At 64.4% G+C, this 20,067-nt stretch overlaps 1 protein-coding gene across 1 annotated transcript; it reads right to left on the reverse strand.

The window, feature by feature from the left end:
• Positions 1 to 5,207: 5,207 nt before the first annotated feature.
• Positions 5,208 to 18,986, reverse strand: KIAA1755 (KIAA1755 ortholog). The gene is made up of 15 exons (XM_075721343.1): positions 18,745 to 18,986; positions 15,659 to 15,749; positions 14,750 to 14,947; positions 12,921 to 14,220; positions 12,648 to 12,812; positions 11,876 to 11,999; positions 11,398 to 11,491; positions 10,237 to 10,323; positions 9,631 to 9,747; positions 9,158 to 9,256; positions 8,773 to 8,921; positions 7,603 to 7,741; positions 7,197 to 7,319; positions 6,274 to 6,465; positions 5,208 to 6,194 (listed from the first exon to the last, which is right to left on the reverse strand). Exons 1-15 carry the CDS (start codon positions 18,984 to 18,986, stop codon positions 5,208 to 5,210), a joined length of 4,107 nt encoding a protein of 1,368 aa, XP_075577458.1.
• Between the last annotated feature and the right edge of the window lie 1,081 nt (positions 18,987 to 20,067).

A 20,067-nucleotide genomic window follows, 5' to 3' on the forward strand; every position in this document is an offset into this window, starting at 1 on the left:
TTGCCTTGCCACCCATCGTCCATGCTCTCCTCCTTGCCCGGGACGAGGGCACAGCCACGGCTCTGGCCGGGAGCGTTGCAGCACCGCTGCCTCTTGGCCCACTTCTATCTTCCTTCCTCTTCCCCCCATCTCGCTGTGGTTAATAACGCCGTGTCCCGCCTGCCCCCGCAGTCCGCAGGGCAGGGCTTGACGGGAACCTGGCAGCAAGGAGGAGGAGGGGGAGGAAGAGTGCAGTTGCTGACCCTGGCTGGAGCTCCCTGCTCGGTGCCCGGGTACCGGCGGCTCCGCTGGAGCAGGGAGCGAGGAGCCGTGGGGAACGGCTGCCCCGGGGAGGAAGAGGAGGAGGAGGAGGAGGAGGAGGGGGGCCATCCGCCCCCGGGGCTGGCATCCTTGCCCGACCCACGGCCCGTCTCTGTCTCCAGGCTGGTTTTGTCGTCTTCTGCAACTAACATTTATTCCTTTTTTTCCTTTGGAAAAAAGTATTTCCCTGTCCTTGCGGGAGCTCCCCTCCACGGGCTGGGCTGGCCACAGTGCCCCGTGCCCCGGCACTGCCGGACCCCCGCCAGCCCGGCCCCGCCAGACGCCCCCCGCCTCCCGTGACAAATGATTTTGCCATTTCATGGGTGGGAAAGAAACATTGATTAACTCCTGCACTTGCCTTTCTGGAAAGGTTATAGCTTAATTGGTGGACTTGGAGTCATAAATCACGTGCTGAAGGATCAGTGGAAATAAGAAAATTTTTGCAGAATGTTGCAAAAACACCTTTTTGGTAGAAGGTATCCAGCTGTGCCCACCCAGCTGTGGGGGCTGAGGGCAGCGGAGAGCACAGGGTTCCTCCGAGGAAACGATTCACCCTCCAGCGAGGGGCCGGAAATTCTCCCTTCTGTTATCAGTTAATCTCAGGATTTGCAAAATATCCTTTTTTGGTTTTTTTCTTTTGGAAAAGAAAAAAAACAGGAAAGCCATTGTTTGCTTTATTCAGAAGAATCCGAATTCCATCTGTTATGGAAGATGATTCTGTTCTCCATGGGAACTGCTATCCCCCCAAACCTCAAAACTAAAATTTGAAAAGTCCTAACTTTTTCCTAGCCGAGGAAGGCAGCGGAGGTGGGAGAAGAAGGCTCTTCCCACCAGGGCAGAGGAGAGCGGACTGATGGCAGCAGCCTCCCGCCCCGGGGATGCCGGCTGGTGCCGGCACCCCACCGCCGCGGGTGCTCGAGCGAAGGCAAACGCCGGCAGCAGCGGCCCAGCTCGGAGGTCCCTGCCCGCCCGGGGGTCCCCCCGGCCCCCCGCACCTGCCGGCGCTCCTGGCCAAGCGCTCAGAGCGAGCAGGGAACGGCGTCGCAGATGTGAAGCATTTATTATTCATGTCAGTAATTATCTGTTCCCTGATTCTCCCCAGCATTTTATTGAGGAATTAGAATGTTAATATGAGGAATTTCAAAATCACGCTGCAGACGCCCCTATTACTGCTGCCGCGCTGCTGCTGCTGCTCAAAACCTGCACATTGGGAAATGCCCCCAACTCGCTGGGTTTGCCCCGGCTCGATGCCGTCAGACCCTCGCCTCGACGTGCAGCAGAAGAGGGGCTTGGTATGGCCCCAAGCACTGTCCTGCTGCGGGACTGGTGCTTCTCCATCTTCTCTTGACTATTCTCTTTTCTTCCCAGCCTCCAGGCGTTTGCTTTGCCCGAGTTTATTTCTTAAACCCCACATCCAGGTCTTCCTGGATTTACCTCCAGCTCCTCGCAGCCTTTGGGGTGCTCCCCTGCACGGCCTGGGCCCCGGTGCCAGAATCTCTTCAGGCGAGGTTAGGGGATGCCGAGATGCAGAAACTGCCTTCGCTCCATGTGTGATGATGATGATGAACAGCAGCACAGATTTGAGTGCCTTTCCAAAGGGTTCCCAGGAAACTGGCTCTTTAAACACAGGTAAAAGAAATGAAAACCGGTGAGCACCTCTTTCATTTCAATGTGGGAGCTAAAATAGACGTTGGTGCCCCAGCTAAGTAAAGAGGCAACTTCCCAACATGGGCCGTCAAGCCCAAGGCTCGCTCCCTGCCGCTTCTACCCTTCCCGGATTTGGGTCGTTTCAGCCTCGGACCTCGTATTGCCACTGGCGATGGCGCGGGAGAACAGCAAAGCATAAAACACCTTCTGCGGCACTGGCGATGTTATTCCTATAAACAAGCAAAGCGCTTCAGAATCAATACGAAGTTTTACTCGCAGCCGCTAGAGAGATTTCATCTTCTGAATTATATGATGGGATAAATGAGATCCCAATCCGGCTGCCACCCCATGTACCAGCAGCTATCGGTTCGCAGCCAGGCTGAACGGCTCCCAGAATTAATTAGAATAATCAATCCTAAAAATGACAAAAGTATTGATTAGCATTTTTGTCTCTTCACAGCCTGGCAGTGCTGTGACTCTGGGAGCATTGCAGAGCGATGAAAAGCAGCCTCAGCTGCGGACGGGAGATGCTTATCCAGTGGCGCTGCGTGACAGTGAGGGGTTTATGTGCAGCGATGGCATCACCCAAATGCTTCCACATGGCATTATTTCAGTAATAATATTCTTATCCCTATTCCTCACTCCTGTTCAATTTACACAGCGGTTCATTTTTAATGCCTGTCTATTCACTACTTTCCTGGACATGGCAAGAAAGCAGGGGCAGCGGGGACGGGATCCTCCAACCTGCCGATGCCGAGCGGGCCGATGCAGGCAGCTGCCCGGGTTTTGGGCAGCTCGGCCCCAGCAGACCCCCGCCGGCCCAGCCGTCGCTGCCGGGCTCGGGGCTGCCCGGCCGTAGCACGGGTCCCTGCCCGGGAGCCGGCGTGCCTGTGGCAGCGACGGGGTGCGCGGCGCTCATCGCCAGCGCGTAGCCCGCCTGTCCCCAGGGAGATGAGTAACGTGGACGGCGTGTCCAGCCCGTCACGGCACGAGCGCAAGCCCAGGGTGGGACGTGTGTGCTGTGCTGGTCACAGGAGGCTGAGCTCAGCCGCACGTGGCCGCACGCTGATAACAAGGGCTCCTGAAGCCGCGGGCTTCTGTGAAAAAACAGGCAAAGATCGGTATCCAAAGAGGAATTTGGACGGCGTGCTGTTTTTCAGTGCACTGCAGAGGCGAGTGTGTAACGGGATGACACAACAGAGCATCTGTTGGTAGAGCAGAAAATTGAGCGAGGGAACTGTCGGGCTGGGCTTTAAATGCTTTTGGAGGCAGAAGAGATTTCTGGCTCTTGCGACGAGCTGGGCGCCGTCCGGGCGGGCGCAGCTTTCGCCAGCCACGTGCGTGGGGACGGGGAGCAGGCACGCTTGCGGGGACGCAGGGGCGGGGGGGGGCACGTCCGTCTGCTCCTTCTCCGGATTTACGCTCTGCATCGTCTCTGCAGCAAGGGGGTTTCTGAAGCCCTTTAAACTCGGTGCAGGGCCAGAGAGTTGGGCATGGGTAAATATCATTACATGAAGAGGTAGGAAAAGCGGCGTGGCTGGGGTGACCTCGGTGACATTCAGGATGTGGCGTTAGTTGGGGAATGGGGCAAAGCTGGCTGGGTTCACCCAGGCTGGATCGTGCGCACCTCCCCAGTGTCTATGATAACTACGTTCAAGCCAAAAGGAACGGGCTAGACCTTGGCTAGCGGGATTTTGGTGAAGCGGTGATAGAAGTGCTACGAGGGAAATCAGTGTTTGAGCTGGAGAAGGTGGAGTTTAAAAGAACTGAGAGTGGACAACGGGTAGGACTGGGAGCAGAAGCAGCGGGCAGGAGGTCCGCGGGCAGCGCGGGGGGAGCAGGCTGGGATGGGTCCTCGTTAACGCTGCCGTTAATGACCTGGGCAGGAGGAGCGTGGCGCTGCGGGGGGCAGCCGGGACTGCAGCCTCCAGAGAGCAGCTCGGCAGGGCTTGGCTTGGGGATTTGGCAAAAACAAGGCTGGGGGGGTATGAGCGATGCTGACAAACCGCTGGGATGGGCAAGCGCCCTTTGCTGAGGCGCAGCACCGCGCGGGGCCACGAGCCATGACCGCGCCGTGGCTGGGCGGAGGCGAGTGTTTTTCTGGAACGGCCTCTACGTGAGATACTGCTTTTTCTATGATGTCTCTTGATCAGCTCATGATGCAGCTCCCTGGGGTGGCGGGCGGCCCGGACAGCCCGTCCCCTGCCCGGCTTCGCCTGTTCCCGGGCGCCCAAACAGGTGGCACGGCTCGGTGGGAATGGGATCCTTGGGGACTTTTTTTTTTTTTGGATGTTGTTTGGATGCTGTTTTGGATGGTGATCGGCGAGGTCGTGCCCAGCTCAGCCGGGTCCCCAAGGCTTTGGGACAGCCTGTTCCCAGCGAGCAGGGAGGCTGGGCAGGATGTACAGGGGAGAGGCAGGAGAACCGCAGAGGCATTTAACCCTTGCAAAAGGGAGAGGGACTCATTCTGCAAATGCCCGCAGCCTGGCAGCGGGGCAGGGCACAACAGGGACGAGCCAGCAGCGGTTTGAGCAGGACCGTCCTACCGGCAGCAAGATGCTGGTGGTGGGCAGGAGAGCCAGGCTGCGGCCGCAGCCCGGGCCAGCGGCACGGGAGGCTCTCGCGGCGGCACCGACTGCCCGTTGGCACTGGGCTGGGGCAGCAGTGGGGAGCCCGGGCGAGCAGCCCAGCGCCTGGCTCCCAGCAAGACACGGCTTTTCCTTCTGCTCCACAGGGACCACACTGGGTGCTTCTCTTCAGGTTTATTAACATTAATAACGTTAGTCCCATGTTAACGAGTGCACACGAACAAAATGCCTGTCACCGTTGCTTGGCCAGGGTTCAGCAGCAGCACAGGAGACGGCAAAATCGATGGCAGAGGGGGGAGCACAGCGGGGCTGGTGGCAGAAATGCCTTGGCACGGGTCTGCGCTCCCATGGGATGCTCTGAGCACAGCTGCTCACTGCAGGGAACCCTCACCGCTGTCCTGAGGCAAATCTAGCACTTGTAGGGAAAAATGCACTTTACGTGAGGATTGCGGCACACCTAGTAGATTATTAATGAACTTCATGAGGCTGCTGATAGGGATACTGCCATTCCACAGCGGGGTGAGTGCTAAGTATGGGGAACTGGAGGACTCTGGGACCGAGGGTTGGGCAATAGGTCCCAGCACCACACCTCTGAGCACAGGATCACCATCCAGTCGGTGATCAAGACTTCCACAACCGGACAGAAACAGCCCCAACTGGAAGGGACTGGTCTTACTTAGCATTTGCTTTAGCTGGACTCTTGGTGTGGTGGTTCTCCAGGTAAACAATCTGGGGGGCCTTTTCGGAGGGGCAAGGTGCTCTGGGACTCTGCAGGTCCCGGGGCAAAGCCAGGCTTGCTGCTGAGGCTTCTTCGGTGGAGTTCTGCGAGTCTGAGTCTTCAGAGGAGAAACTGCTCTGGCTGGAAACCTGGAAGTACTGGGTGGCTTCTGCCTGCTTGTCTGCGGGTGGACCGTGCGTGCCGGGGGCTGAGACAGTCCCAAGGGGCACAGCAGTGGGACACAACGGGTCAGCACCTGGAAACCGCGCCCGGGGAGGCAGGGAGAAGGGATGCCTCTGAAGGGGCTGGCTGTGCTCCTGGGTGAGGTGTCCTGCAGCTCCCAGGCAGGCTCCGCTCTCGGGTTTTGGGAGGGAGGTGTCAGCAGAGACGTGGTGGTGAAAGGCACAGTCGCCCTCCGGCCACTGCGGGCAGCAGGGCTGCGGGGAGCTCAGCTCCGCACCCAGCGCGGGGCCAGGAACGCTGCCAGCCTGGGGCTGTCCTGGCCCCTGGGGCTGTCCCGGTCCCCGGGCACTGGGCTCTGGCTGCTCCGCCGCCCCCCGGCCCCCCGGCACAGCTGGCTCGGGGCTGGCGGTTGCTTTGCAGACTGGGGCTTCCTTGCCAGGGGCTGCAGACCCCGAGCTGGGGGAGCCAAGGGTGTCTCCCCGCCCGTCGGCCTGTGCTCCCCAGGTCTCCTGCAGCTCCGCCAGCATCTCCTCCAGGATCTGCCGGGTCTCCTGGTACCTGTGCCGTGCCTCGGTCCAGGCTGCCAGCCCGCGGCTGCTCTGCATCCTGCACACCTGAGCCTTCATCTCCTGCAGCTTCTCCAGGGCGAACTCCACTGACAGCTTCTGGAAGGAGCTCTGCAGGCACTGCAGTGCCTGGCCCTCCCCGCGCTTCACCCGGGCCGAGCACTGCCTGCAGTCCAGCTTCAGCCCCGTGATCTAGAAAAGGCAAGAGCGGCTGTCTTCACGACCGCCCAGCCAGCAGCGGGTCCTGCGGGAGGAGAGCCCACGCACCCACCTTGCTGGAGAACCGGCCGAGCTCCCGCAGCAGCTCCTGCTCAGCCTGCCGCCGCTCCACCTGCCTGTAGAAGCTCATCAGCTTCGTCCGGAAAAGGGCTGCAGCCACCTGGAAGGGGTCTGCCTCGGGGAAAGCCGCGTCTCGGACCTCAGCCGCCTCCTGACACAGGGCCAGGCCGTGCCGGTACTGAGCCTGCAGGGACGGCAGGAAGGAACAAGCTCCACGCTCGGGGAACGGCGCTGACCTGCTGCGCTGGGACGTGTGTGCAGGGTGAGGCTCTCTGCAGGCCAGCGGTCAGCATCGCTATCAGAGCTACATGGGAAACGTTTCTGGGCAAGTGAGAAGAAACAGAGAGACTGGGGATTCTCAAAATCTCTGCTCCGTCCTGGCTTGGCTCAAAATGCACAAAACACATCGTCCTGTCCTGAGTGGTCACCTTGCCTTGTCCTCCCTGCGGTGCATGTAACTAAAAGGCCTCCGTATCTAGAGGTGTGGGAAGAACAAATCCTTGTCACCACATTATTTGTTGTCTGGTGGACGGCCAGGCTCTGCAGCCCGGCCCTGTGGGAGGATGGGGGCTGCAAAGGATGGAGCTCAGAGCAGCCCCAGCCCAAAGCGCACCAAGGAGCAGCGCAGCCGTGCCCCTCACCAGAGCAGGGCTGCCCAAAGACCCGGCAAAGCTGGCCTTGAAAACTGCAGCCTGACCCAGCCAGCCTGGGGACACCCAGTTTTGCCCACAAGCCTCGTTCCAAACTGTGGGATTTGGGCTGATTGTACCAAATTTTGTAACAACGTTTGGACGTTTCTAATTTGGCGTTTCCAGTTTCTGCCGAGCACCAGGCAGGGGCCGGAGCCACCTAACAGCACTGCTGGCAGCGATACCCTAGGAATGCGTCTTACAGAAAAGCCCCCTCCAAACATACTGTTGCCTGGCCGAGGAACTCGTTAAACTGCTCAGTGGAGCCCTGGAAGCTGTCGGGGCTCTGCTCCTCGGCGCCCATCTCCTGCAGCCGTGCCGCTGCCTCCCCGTCCAGCCAGGAGCCCAGCTGCAAGAGAGCGGGGCCGGGGGTCAGGCGGGACCGGCCGCTGGCAGCAGCGTCTGCAGCACCTCCCCTTCCTTCCCCGACCGGGGCATCCCGTCCCAGGCGTGGTCACGCACAGTCGCCCCGTAATGAAAATCAAAGCTCAGGCAATCCTGCTATTCTCTGGGCTTCCTTCATCATCGGAAAAACAAGGAAATGTGCCCAGAATGCTCAGCTGTGGGAACGCCGCAGAGGACAGCTTCAACTCGCTGCACCCAGAGCAACACGCCAGGGATGCATAACTCACCTTGCCGAACTCGGCCTTGAGCTCGTGGACCTTTCGGAGGAACTCCAGGCGCTCCAGGCAGCTGTTGGACTGGGACACCAGGTCGTGAAGCTCTTCCTCCAGCTGGCTGTACAGCCCCTCAGCTGACTCCATGCTGGTCCTGGTGATTGGGGAGGAGAGGGGCTGTCAGTGCCGGGTGCTGCCGGGCAAGCTGCCGGCTCCTCCTGGAGATGCCGGCGGAGGCAGCTCTCCGGCGGGCAGGAGCCTCTGGACGGGGCAGCTCCCTGGAAGCGAGCACCGGCACGTGGCCATGCGGGCAGCCGGGAGCTGAGGGAGCAGACAGGCAACGACGCAGCACGTGCGGCTGGCAAGAGCCCGGCAGCAGCCGACCAAGAGACCTCCCCACCCGCCTCGTGCCTCCTCAGAGCCCACCCGGGACACGAGGGCGCTCCCTGGGCTGCAGGCCCAGCACGCCAGGTATGCTGCGGCACAGCACCCTGGCCCTGCAGGTGCCTGGCACCTCCCCATCCCACGGAGCAAGATGGATGTCAGGGAACACGGGACGGGAAAGCGTTGGCTGTCGGTGTGGCCCGGCCCAGCCAAGAGAAGGGAGCAGAAGGGAGCAGTGGGATTAGCACTGCCTGCATGCATGGACCACCGGATGAGTGCGGCATCGCTGGACATGTGCAGCATCGCCGGACGAGCGCGCCATCGCTGGACATGTGCAGCACCGCCCGACGAGCGCGGCACCACTGGACATGTGCAGCATCGCTGGATGAGCACGGCATCGCTGGACATGTGCGGCATCGCCGGACGAGCGCGGCACCGCCGGGGCCTGGCCCCATCTAGTGGCTTTGCCTGCGACCAGCCTGGAGGGCTCGCTGCAGGCCTTGCTGCAGGGCTCGCTGCAGGCCGTGCTGAGCAGCCCCAGAGCCCGGTCCCGGGGCAGGAGACCCTCCCGGGAACCTGTGCACCCTCCCCAGCTGGGATGACGGGAAACCCTGCAAAGGGCTGTCTGAGACACGAGCTCCAGGCTCGGGGGGAGTTTGCAGGGCAGGAGGGAGCACGGCACCAGCTGCGGGGCGTGGGAAAGAAGCTCGTGCTTACGGGGACCGGGCTGCCCCTGGGGAGGTGGCTTTGTTGGCCAGCGAAGGAGGCCGGGGGTCCTCTGGCAAAGCCGCCCGCTCCTACCTGACATCGGCCGAGGCGCTGAGCCGGGCGGCCTCCCTGCGTAGCCTGGCCAGGACGGCCCCCGCCTCGCGCTGCACGCACACCAGCTGTGGGTCGCTCAGCACCCTCCGCATCAGCTCCTGGTGCCTCCCGATGCACGCGGCCGCATCCTGCGGAGGGAGGTGGGACACGCGTCTCACCTGGGGCCTCACCTAGCAGCTCCTGGGCCAGCGCACGACGGGCACCCAGGGCTGCACCCCCAGGGACGAGCAAAGGGGACAGCCCCGCAGCCAGGAGCAGCCGGTCCGGGAGGGGCTGCACCGAGTTTTGGGGAACCGGGGTGAAATGTTGCTGTGTGCTGGACTGCAGGCGGGCTCTTTGGAAAGCCCTACAGCCTGCCCCTTACCTGCGTCCCCGCCAGCGCGTCGGCGCTCCGCAGCTCCTGGATGCAGCTCTGCAGCAGCTCCGATGCCCGCCTGAGGCCAGCCATGAAGGGATGGAGTTTCTGCGGGTGAGACGCAGGGGGTCAGTGGGGCCGGGGCGGCTGGGCAGGCAGTGGGGTGGGAGGGCAGCCTGCCCTCGAGGAGGAGGAGGAGGAAGAGCAGTAGTGCCAGGCCAGAGCAGGGAATACCGCAGGGCACCGGGTTAAAGCTGAGGAGGAAGGGAGCGTGGAGGCGGACGGGCAGTTACAGGCAGGAGCAGTCAGAAGCAGGCAGGAGCGGGGTTGCCCTCCTGTGCCCAGAGCTCTCCTTTTCCTTCCCCTCTCCTGGGCTTTCCCGGTGCTTTTCCAGGGACGCCTGTGAGACGCGGAAGCCGCGGTGGGGACGGAGGGGCACCGTGGGGAGGTGAGGCAATGGCTAACGGCGTGATAACAGACACCTGGAAGAATTGAACCCACTCGCCGTGGCAGTAGGGGAAGGCGCCGTCCAGCTCCTGTGTCAGCTGGGAGCTGTCGACGTGGCGGCTCAGAGCCTTCAGCGACGCCAGGGTCTCCACCTGTGGGGCACGGGGCTCATGAGCGCTGCGGGACCGTGCCAGACCCCCCCAGAAACACCCCCAGGGACAGCCTGGAGCAGGGGGTAAAACCCCGTCCTCCTGCCGCAGTAATTTGCCATGACAGCCAAGCTAGGTGATCGAGCTCATTAATATTTCACATTATATTAATTAAACTGAGCAGCACTAAAAGAACAATAAACGCTTCTGAGTTCAGATTTATTATCCCTGTCCCTGGCCACTGGAAGCAATTGGGAAAGCGCTTGGCTGCCCTTGGGCATCTTCCGCCTGCCGAGGGCCTCAGCCTGCACCCGGCGCTGGGGGACCTGCCCCAGCGAGGCGCTGCCCTGCCCGGGGTCCCCGAGCAGGGGAACCGGGGTCTCCAAGCAAGGGGACGGAGGGTCCCGGAGGCGGGATGCTCCTTTCACCCTGGCTCTGCTCTTCCCACAGGAGACAACGCGGGGACACGAGGAGGGGCAGGGACGGGCTCACCTGCACCCCGGGCAGCCTCTCACGGTGGGCGACCAGCTCCTTGTCGGCCAGCAGCAGCACGGTGTGGATGCAGCCTGGCGAGACGCTCTGCGGGAGGCAGGGAAGAGTCACCACGGCAAACCCCACGGCGCAGCCCCCGGGTTACCCACGGTGATGCCGGGGCTCGGGTGCCCAGGTCAGCTGAGGCCGGTGAGCTCGTTACAGGGAAGCTCCCAAGCGGCGTGGGCAATGGAAACGGGATGCTCAGGCTGTAACCCTGTCCCCATCCGCCAGCTCCCTGGCAGAACGGACGCACGGACAGAGCCTCGCGAGCAAACCCTTTCGCTCGCACCCTTCCTTCTCCGCGCAGGAAGCACTGGGGTTGGCGCAGGATTTATCGGACAGGCTGCGGCCAAGCCCTGAGCAGGCAGAGGCACGGGGCACTGCGGCGGGGAGGACCCCACGGCCCCCAGGACAGTGCAGGGCACTCCTGCAGCACTGCCTCAGCACCGGCACGGAAGCCCTGCTGGGATGAATCGAGCGTCGCTGCGGAGCCGATTTCCAGGTGAGCTCAGCTAGCGGGATGCTGAAGGGGTGGGGGCACGCCGCGGTGCGGGCGATAGCAGGGCTGAGGATGAGGATGGATCCTGCGGGGCTGGGAGGGGACCTTCGGTCCCAAACTGCTGGTGCCTCGCGGCTGGCGTTCGAGGAGCTGGAGAGATGCAAGCGCTGGGTGTGAGCTCAGTTTGGGGGGCTGGGGGAAACGGGGTCTCTGTGCCCTGTTGGGGGATAGTCTGCACTGCTGCAGACGTGCTCAGAAATTAGAGATTTATCAGCAACTTGGGGAACAAAGTGGTAGTTGTTTAAGCGCTGCAAGAGCTACAGGGAGTCAGGAGCCAGGACTGGCTGCTGGGGAGGAAGCAGCAAGAGAGACGCGGGTTTTCTAGACCAGTGCATTGCGATGCAGCCGAGAGCTGCCTCGGTAAATTTGCACCGCGACGCTTACAGGTAAAATCTGTGAGCGAGATAAAAAGCGCGGCCTCAGGCACGGCAGCGCCGGGGGTCACACAGTGCAGCGGGTGCAGGGGAGGCTCTGAGGGACCCTCAGAGGGTGGCAGCGCTCGCTCCTGGGCAGGGACCCCCCGGCACGTCCGTGGCACGGGTACGCGGAGCCCGGCATACCTGGACAGAGCGCAGAGCCGAGAACAGGACAGGAGCAGGCGGCTGCTTCCTGGCATCCACCACGACGGTGAGCCCGCCGTCCTTCGCTTCTCGCCTAGCAAGGGGAAGTAAAGCAGGAGGCAGGTCGCACTGGTTCCAAGAGGCGCGTGAAGCGGGGGTCCCTCCCTCCGGCAGGACCCGCTTGAAGCCCCCTCCCGTGGCTCCGCGCCCCCGGGCAGCAGGGTGAGGGCAGGCAGGATCCAGCAGCTGCCGGCAATGGCCTCGTCCCCGCGGGACGCCCCAGCCGAGGGAAGTGCCGGACCTTCGATAACGCGTGCCGTCGGCAGAGGCGCGGCACAGGGTCCTCGGGGCTGGACGCAGCGGGGACGGCGGACTCAGCGGGGAGCACGGTGCCCAAAGCGGCACGCGCGGCATCCATGGGGGACCCCTGCGGTGGGAAGCAGCTGGGGTGTCCCTGGCAGGTCCTCCTGACCCTTACCTGGGGAGGGAGCAGAGGTAGAGGACGAGCCTCGCCAGCTCGGCGGCCGAGCACCACGCGGCCCCCCAGGCGCTGCCGCTGGTGGTCACCTGCAGAAGGGCCCTGCCCAGCCTGTCCGAGCTCCCTGCGGGGAAAGGGGCGAGTGACCCCTCCAGCAGCCACCGCCGGCTGCAAACCCCAGCCCTCAGCAACCCCCCGGAGGGGCCGGGGCTCCCGTCGGCCTCGCTGCTGCTCGCCAAGCAGGAACGGCTGCCGAGGGGTGCCGGAGCGGGCTCTGTCCCAGCTCGGCTCGGGGGGCTCAGCCCCAGTTAATGCCGTGCAGCTGTGGCGGCACTGCGGCCACCCCGTGCGGCTTCCCCCGGCCCCCTCTCAGCATGAACACCGGCCCTGGAAATGCCAGGGCAGAGCTGCTAGGGAGGTTTTTCCCGAAAAAAAAGATGAGTTTTGTCACTGTTTTTCAGCTCTTGGGAAAAGGAAGAAGCCAAATGTTTAGTGTTTGGCAGCTAAAAGCTGAACGGCTTCATTGGTGAGGAATGGTGTGGGAGGGCTCGGTGCAGCTGGGAACCGGGGCAGCTGCTCAGAGCAGACTGCTTGTTTTTATGTTTTTAATTTTTTTTGCCCAGCTGAAAGGAAATTTTCTGCTTGGGGGCTTTCTGGCCTCCAGCAAAGACCTGAAACCTTCCTCCAGAAAAACCCTCTCCAGCAGCACGGCGTTTTCCCTCCGGAGGCCTCTCTCGACGCTCCCCTGAGGGTCTCGCGGTGCCGGCGGTACCTGGCAGGCACACGATGCCCGAGCGCAGCAGCCCAGCGTGGAGGTCCTGCCAGGCCGGCGGCTCCCGGCCAGGGGTGCCGGCGCCGGGCGCGGAGGGACCATTCTTGCAGCTGGTGCTTTCCAGGGACCGTTCCTCCACGGGGGCAGAAGCTGCCGCATCCGTACCTGTCGGTGGGGACAGAGGAGAGAGGAGCTGGCAATGTGCAACGAGGTGGAGAAATGCAAAAGCCCCCGCAGAGCCCAGGCAGTGCCGCAGCCCCGCTCGGACGGTACCTTTCCCGGCCGGCTTGGCTCTGCCCATCCTGGGCGAGTAGATGGCAGACATCTTCTTCCAGGCCCCTTCGTGCTGGCTGGTGGCTCTTTCATCCCCAGGGGCCGCCCCAAGCCGCGGGCCCTTCAGGAAGGAGAACTTGTGGCTGGAGCCCGGGGGGAGCCGGGGGCTGCCCTGCCGCGCCAAAGCCTCCGCCTGCACCCCGGGACTCGCTCGGCGGGGCCGGCGGGTGAGGAGCGTGGGGCTGCCAGCCCCCCTCCTGTGCTGCGTGGGGGTCTCACGGGGAGCGGCGGGGGGCGGCTCAGGGCCGGGGCCGTCCGGCTCCTCCAGGATGGCTGCCATCAGCCCGGGGCCGAAGCTCACCGGGTTCTGCAGCGCGGCCAGGTAAGAGTCACGGTGGCGGCACCGCGGGCCGTGCGGCCCCGGCTCCCGGCTCAGCTTCCTCCCCAGGCATGGGGTGCAGGGTCCCTCCTCCAAGCTCGGTACCCCTGCGCAGGGCCAGGCGTCTGCCCCCGGGCCCCCATTCACCCAGGGGAGCATCGCCTCGGCCCCGGCCCCCATCGGCCCCGCCGGGCGAGCGGGCGGCAGCGACCTGGCCAGGAGGTCCAGCTGCTCCTGGGAGAGCTCCAGCAGGTCCACGTACTCCCCCTCCAGGTTCTGGCTGATGATCTCCCAGAGACTGGGCATGGCCAGCATGGCTGGCTTCTTCTGCAGCCCAGCCTGGTCCACCTTGATCAGTCCCGGGTATCTTCCCTGGCTCGACTTCCGAGAGGTGACCTTGCAGCCTGGGACGGTGCCTACGACGTTGCTGTAGAGCACCGGGGCGTCCGCTGTGCCGTGGGGCGTGGGCGCGCTGGGTGCTGCCGGCTCAGCTGCGGGTTCAGGAGCGGGGCCGTGCTGGGCCCCCGCGGGCGTGCCGTCAGCTCCAGCCTTGGGCTTGTCGATGAACTCCGGCGTGGCGATCTTGCTCCACGGCAGCGGGGCAATGCCGTTCTCGGTGGCCACCAGGCAGGTGTGCAGGGGGGCTCTGGCCCCGTCGCCGTTGATCTCCTCCAGCCACTCGTTGGTGAAGAGCAGCGCGTAGGCGGCCTCGGGGACCGGCGTCTCCTCCACCGTGCGCAGGTCGTGGGAGAGGTGCTTGACGGTGATGCGCGCCGAGTGCTCCTCACAGGGCTCCGCTTGCAGGTAGAAGTCCCCGGGGCGCAGCAGGAGGGGGTTGAGCGGTGCGAGGTGGACGACCACTTTTTCGTGAAGACACAAGGGCCAGCCTTCATGGAGAAAGATGCAGTTAAAGTAGGGAGCCTGGGAGGGAGGAAGAACACAGTGCATGAGCGAGAGCCCCTGCCAGCTCCGTACCCTCCTGGCTGGCCCCGCACGCTCTCGCTGCCCGGCTCTGCGCTTCCTACAATGGGGACTGAAGAGCCCGGTGACCCAGCAGGATGTCCCTGAGCCGAGCCACAGCAGGGTCCTGCACGCCCACCCGGAGCCTGTGCCCATTCCTGGGGTGCTGAGCGCTCCCTACCTGCTAACGAAGGGGAAACCCCCACTGGAGCCTCTCCAGGGGTGAGACAAGGTGAGACCCGGGAGCCCTCCTGCCCTTATTGCGGGGAACCGCATGTGCCAGGCTCTGTGCCGGAGCTGTCCCGGGGAGCTGGGCACACCACGGTCCCCTCTGCGGGGAGGGGACGGGGACAGGGAGGGGGACACGCAGAGAGGGAGCCTGCAGCCCGGCGCAGGGCACGGCCGTACAGGGCGTCACGCTGCAGGGCAAACCCGTCACGGCCAGGAGCGGGGCGCGGGGCACCGCGGCGCGGGGGGCGTGCGGGCTTACGCAGGCTGCCTGCCGCACGTGCTCGAAGAGGCGCTTGGCCGGGATGAGGAACTGGAGCAGGCAGCAAAGCCCATCTCCCTGGTAGCTGGTCTCCAGCAGCCGAAACACCTGGCCCAGGACGGTGGGGGCCGTGGCTTCGAAGGGCGGGTAGAGGGCCTGGAGGGCACTCTGCACCGCTGCGTCCAGCGACCCGGCGTCCTGCGGGAGGAAAGCGTTGCTGGTGGGGAGAGCGGCCCCGCAACGGGACGCCGTCACCCCCCGCAGAACCCGTGCCCACCATCCCGCGCTGCACCGCGCCTCCGCCGGGTCCCTGGTATGCCCACGCTGGCAACGCCGCCGAGCTCCGGGGGCTCCAAACCTTCCTGGGCTGGAAACTGGTGTAGAGCACACCGAGCACCGCGCAGCCACGGGGCAGGAGCGCGGCCGGGTCCGGTTCCCAGCACTGGGCTGTGGTTTAAGGAGCCCGAGATGAACGCCGAGCGCAGCCTGCCGCCCCGCTCGGGAACGCTGGTCATGCGGAGGCGGAGGAGCCGCAGCAGCCAAGGGGTTAAGCCAAGCCAGACGCAGAGCGTGGGGATGTGCTGGACTGAGCAGCTCGCTGTAGGAATGCAGCGGATGGGAGGAAGGACAAACATCTGAAGATGGATAGGGTGTTTTGGTTCAGACTCATCGCTGAATTCACCGAACTCAAAATTAGCCCTCCGAGCATTTTCTGGGAAGCGCTCTGCCGGGTTACAGCCCCCTCCCAGGCCAGGGCGAGGATGCCGGTTTCGTGCCACGCGTGAACTGGCGGTTCCGAGTTTGCTCTCCCAGCTTTGCAGGAGACCTTGGCTGTGCAGACCCGGTGGGCGCAGCGGGTACGCGGAGGGAAGCCATCAGACGGCTCCCGCTACATCCCAGCTGCGTTACAGGCAGCGTGGGGGTGACTGCAGACACGGCTGCCAAAAGGAGCCTGTCGGCGAGTGGGAAAGAGTCTCCTCCAACTCCTTGGGGGGTATTTCTGCAGGAGAGGCCCGGATAAACAAATCGGGCTGGGGCTGGCGGGCAAACGGCACCTTTTCTGCGGGAATGGTGCTGCTGTGGGAGGGATGCAGGTTTCTGCATGGCGCAGGGTCAGGCCCAGCCTGGCTGGCTGGGGATCTGCTGCTCTGCAGCGGGACGGCTCTCCTCCTCCTCCTCCTCCTCCTCCTCCTCCTGCAGAGCATGGTGCGTGCTTCCTCTGCCAGCTGCCGGGCACTGAGGAGCCCCCAGCTCCGCCACCGGCTACTGCCCACGGCAAAGCCGAGCCCATCGCATGGGGCCGGGCTCCAGATTTAACTGCGGAGGGACCCCCGTGCCGCAGGCAGCCGGCGGGAGCTGCCAGAGGGATGAGCATCCTCCCGGCAGCCGGGGCAGCAGCCAGGTCCCGCACCTCGGGCAGCCGCAGCTCGCCGCCGTCCCCGTGCTCCCGGGAAGCCAGGTGGGCTCAGCTGAAGGTGGGCGTTAGTTGCAGGCAGCTGAAACTGGCCTGGGAGCCCACGCAGCGACAAAGCGGCCTCGGTTAATTCAGCTTAATTAGCTTTAATGCGCTTTAGGTAAAGCACTTTGTAGTCGTGCTTTGCTTAATTCTTCTTGACTTTTTCTCCCTGTCTCCACACAGAGATCTCCTGCCCTTGGGCCTGACAGGAGGAGCCACGGAGCCTGGGCAGAGCAGGAGGAGAGCAAGTCCCTTCTCGGTGCCCTGATCTGCAAGCGCGTTCCCTGCCGGGCCTTCTGCGCGCCTGCCGTCGGACCGCTGCTCTTCTCACGCTTGGTCTGACTTTGTACAGTTCCTAGGAGGGACGGGAGACCTTGCTCCGGAAAAGCCCCGCTGCAGGGTAAAGCCCAGCTCCCCGCTCCGCCCTGCTCCCACGGGCTCCCGGCACAGCCGCCCGCTCCCAGGCACCGCGTCCGGCCGGGCGCCCGCCGCCTCCCTGCCTGGCACCACCGAGCTCGGCTCCTTCCCCGTCCCAGCGCGGAGGTGAGGAGCCACCGGCTGTAACGGCAAAGGGGATCCGATCCGTCCGGCTCCTAATGCTGCCACGGGAGATGGGCCAGCCCTGCCCGCGCCAGCGCCCGCGGCCCGGTCACCCCTGCGCAGCCCTGGCACATCCCAAAACCAGCTCGTTTGAAACCGAACTAAACTCTTTCTGGCTGAGCTCGTGCGGCACTGATAAAAAAAGCAAAAGAAAACAGAAAGAGAAGCCAGCTCCCCTGAGACCGGGGCTCCGCTCCAGGCAGGCTGCGTCACGGGGCGACGAGCGGCCCCAAGCGCGGCCATTTCCCGGCTCGGCTGCGCTGCCGGGAGGGCTCTGCGGGGCGGGGGGTGCAGGCCGCCGTGCGACGGGGCCAAGGCGCACGCTTCCAGCAGCCCCGTCCCACCCCCAGCGTCTCTCGCGACACCGTCCCCCCAAGCCCCAGAGCAGCCCGGCTCCCCAGCCTCGCCCGGCCCCGCGTGTTGGCAGCCGGGGAGGAGCGGCCGGAGTTTGGGTGAACCGGCTGGGATAAATGCGGGGTGCCCGGGGGAAGGGACAGCCCTGCCGCAGGGGGAAAATCTTCCAAATCGCCACCGAAACCCCACAGCCAAGGGATGCGCCAGAGGATGGATCGACTGAATAAACAAAGCTGCTCCCCTGCCAGTGGAATAAAACCGCCCAGGTCTCCATCCAGCAGTGGGGACAGCGTGAGCCAACGTCGGGAGAGAACTACTGACTGATGGAGGCACCAGACGCAGCCTGCCTTGTGCTGGGGAATATTTTGGCCTGGAATAACTAAAAATGTTTTCATCGAGTATCACAAAGCACTTCATCACTGGGGGAGGCTGTTGGGGTAACCGCGGTGCAGCGGCTCCGCGTTCGTGGGAGAAGCTGAGGCCAGGCCGGCCGGGGAGCCGTTCGAAATCCAAAAGCAACCAATTAGCCCGCGTCCCTCCACCAGCTGCGAGGGAGCGCAGAACCGAAACAAAAGGCATTAGGGAGCATAAGGAGATTTACATTTGCAAAGCTATTTCCATTTTAATAAGCCAAAGCGCTGTTAAATAGAGATTGATATTTCTCCCCAAATACCCATATTTTTTAAAGTGGTTTACACCAACAAGATGAGCTGGGCTTTGGTGTTTTGGTGCTGTAAAGTTGTTTAACTCATACCCAAAGCCACGGGGTGACTCAGCTCCATCTTTCTTCCTCCTGCTCAGGCAGGAGCGAGGTTTGAGCGCCGGGACCAGCCCTGAATAACAATTCCTCTCCCTCTCCCACAGCTCTCGCTGTCAGCAACTTTGGCAGGGCACGATGCAGACGCTAACGAACAGCCCCGGCCCGGTGGAGCGGGAGCCCGGCGCTCAGCACAGCATCGCCCGGCAGCCCGGGGCAGCGGCACGTGCCGCCGCGGTGCCAAACGAGATGGCCAGCCTGGGGACCGAGCCGCCGCGCGTCCCGTTACCTGCGCGCCAGGCACGCTTCACGCAGCAGGCACTCGCGTGCTGCGCCCCGGTCCCCCGCCAAACTTCGCAGGGAAGCTTAAGCATCGCGGGCTGCGGCCCGAGCGGCCGATGGCCACCTCCACCTTCGCACCCGCCCTCCACCTTCGCACCCGCCCTCCACCTTCTTCACACCTGACCTCCACCTTTGCGCCCGACTGCTGCCTTCGCACCTGCTCTCCACCTTCGTGCCCGACCTCCACCTTCGTGCCCGACCTCCGCCTTTGCGCCCGACCTCCGCCTTCACACCTGACCTCCGTCTTTGCACCCGACCTCCGCCTTCGTGCCCGACCTCCGCCTTCACGCCCGTCCTCTGCCTTCGCGCCTGCCCTCCGCCTTCGCCATCGTGCCCGACCTTCGCCTTCGCACCCTCCCTCCACCTTTGCACCTGCCCTCCGCCTTCACACCGTCCCTCCACCTTCGCACCCTCCCTCCACCTTCGTGCCCGACCTCCACCTTCGCACCTGACCTCCACCTTCGTGCCCGACCTCTGCCTTCACACCTGACCTCCGCCTTCACGCCCAACCTCCACCTTTGCGCCCAACCTCCACCTTTGCGCCCGACCGCTGCCTTCGCGTCTGCCCTTCGCCTTCGCACCCGACCTCTGCCATCGCTCCCGCCCTCCGCCTTCGCACCGTCCCTCCACCTTTGCACCCTCCCTCTGCCATCGCGCCCTCCCTCCGCCTTCACACCCTCCCTCCGCCTTCGCGCCCTCCCTCCGCCTTCGCGCCCTCCCTCCGCCATCGCGCCCTCCCTCCGCCTTCGCGCCCGCCCTCCGCCCTCGCCCCCGATGCCCACCGGCGCTGGCGAGGGCCGGGGGCCGGCAGCGCGGGGAGGCCAGCAGAGAGGCCAGGAAAGCAGAAGGCATTACCATGTTTCCCGGGAAGCGGCGGAGGGGCCGGGGGCGGCCCGCGGCACCGCCTCCGCCGTGCCCCGTCCTTGCCGGGCCCCGTCCTTGCCGGGCCCCAGCGCTGCCCTAGGGCCCCGGCTCTCCCGCCCGGCCGCGCTGCCCCGGCCGCCGGCGCCTCCCCGAGCTGCGGGCGGGGGCGGGCGGCCCCGGCCCCCTCATCGGCCCCCTCGGCCCCGGGCCGGCTCCCTCCGCCCGCCCGCGCCTCTTCTGGGGGGAAAACAACAACAAAACCCAAAAAAAAAAAAACCAAAACAAAACACCAAACCAAAAAAACCCCGAAAGAAGGGAAAAGAAAAGGCGAAGGGCGGGCCGGGGGAGGGGGCTGGCGGGGGGCGGCCCGGGGAGCGCCCGGCTCCGCTCCCGCGGCTGCCAGCGCCGGGCCGGCCGCTGCCCGGTGCCCGCCGGGGGAGCCGGGCCGGGGGCTGCGCCCACCGCCCCCTCCCGAAGCGGCGGCTCCTGCCGGGGAGCGGCCCCGGCCCCCGCCGGGTGCCCCCGAGGCGGCAGCGGGCAGGGGCGGCGCCGGCTCCGTCCCGGGGGGTGCGGGGGGTGCGGGGGGGTGCGGGATCCCGGGAGGAAAGAGCCCCGCGGGGGGCGGCAGGAGGGCGGCAGCCCCCGGGGGGGTCCTGCCCCGGCCCCCGCGGCTCCGTGCTGGGCGGGGGGGCAGCTCCGGGCAGCTCCCGGCTCCGGGGATGCTTCCCGGCACCGGGAAAAGGCAGGGCTGCGTGGGCATGCATACATGGCAGGATTTGTGGCGGCTTCCCTCTTTTTTAAATAAACAGAGGGCAGCGTTGGTACGAACCGTCAGGACTGGTTGGTATTCAAAACTGAGCACTTGGCACAGCTCGGAGCTCGCATTTCTGAATTGCCCTAAAAAGCACAGCCGAAGGAAATGTCTCTTACAGCTCTTCGGGATGT

Source organism: Pelecanus crispus, chromosome 14 (genome assembly GCF_030463565.1).
Source record: "Pelecanus crispus isolate bPelCri1 chromosome 14, bPelCri1.pri, whole genome shotgun sequence".
Classification (NCBI taxonomy): domain Eukaryota; kingdom Metazoa; phylum Chordata; class Aves; order Pelecaniformes; family Pelecanidae; genus Pelecanus; species Pelecanus crispus.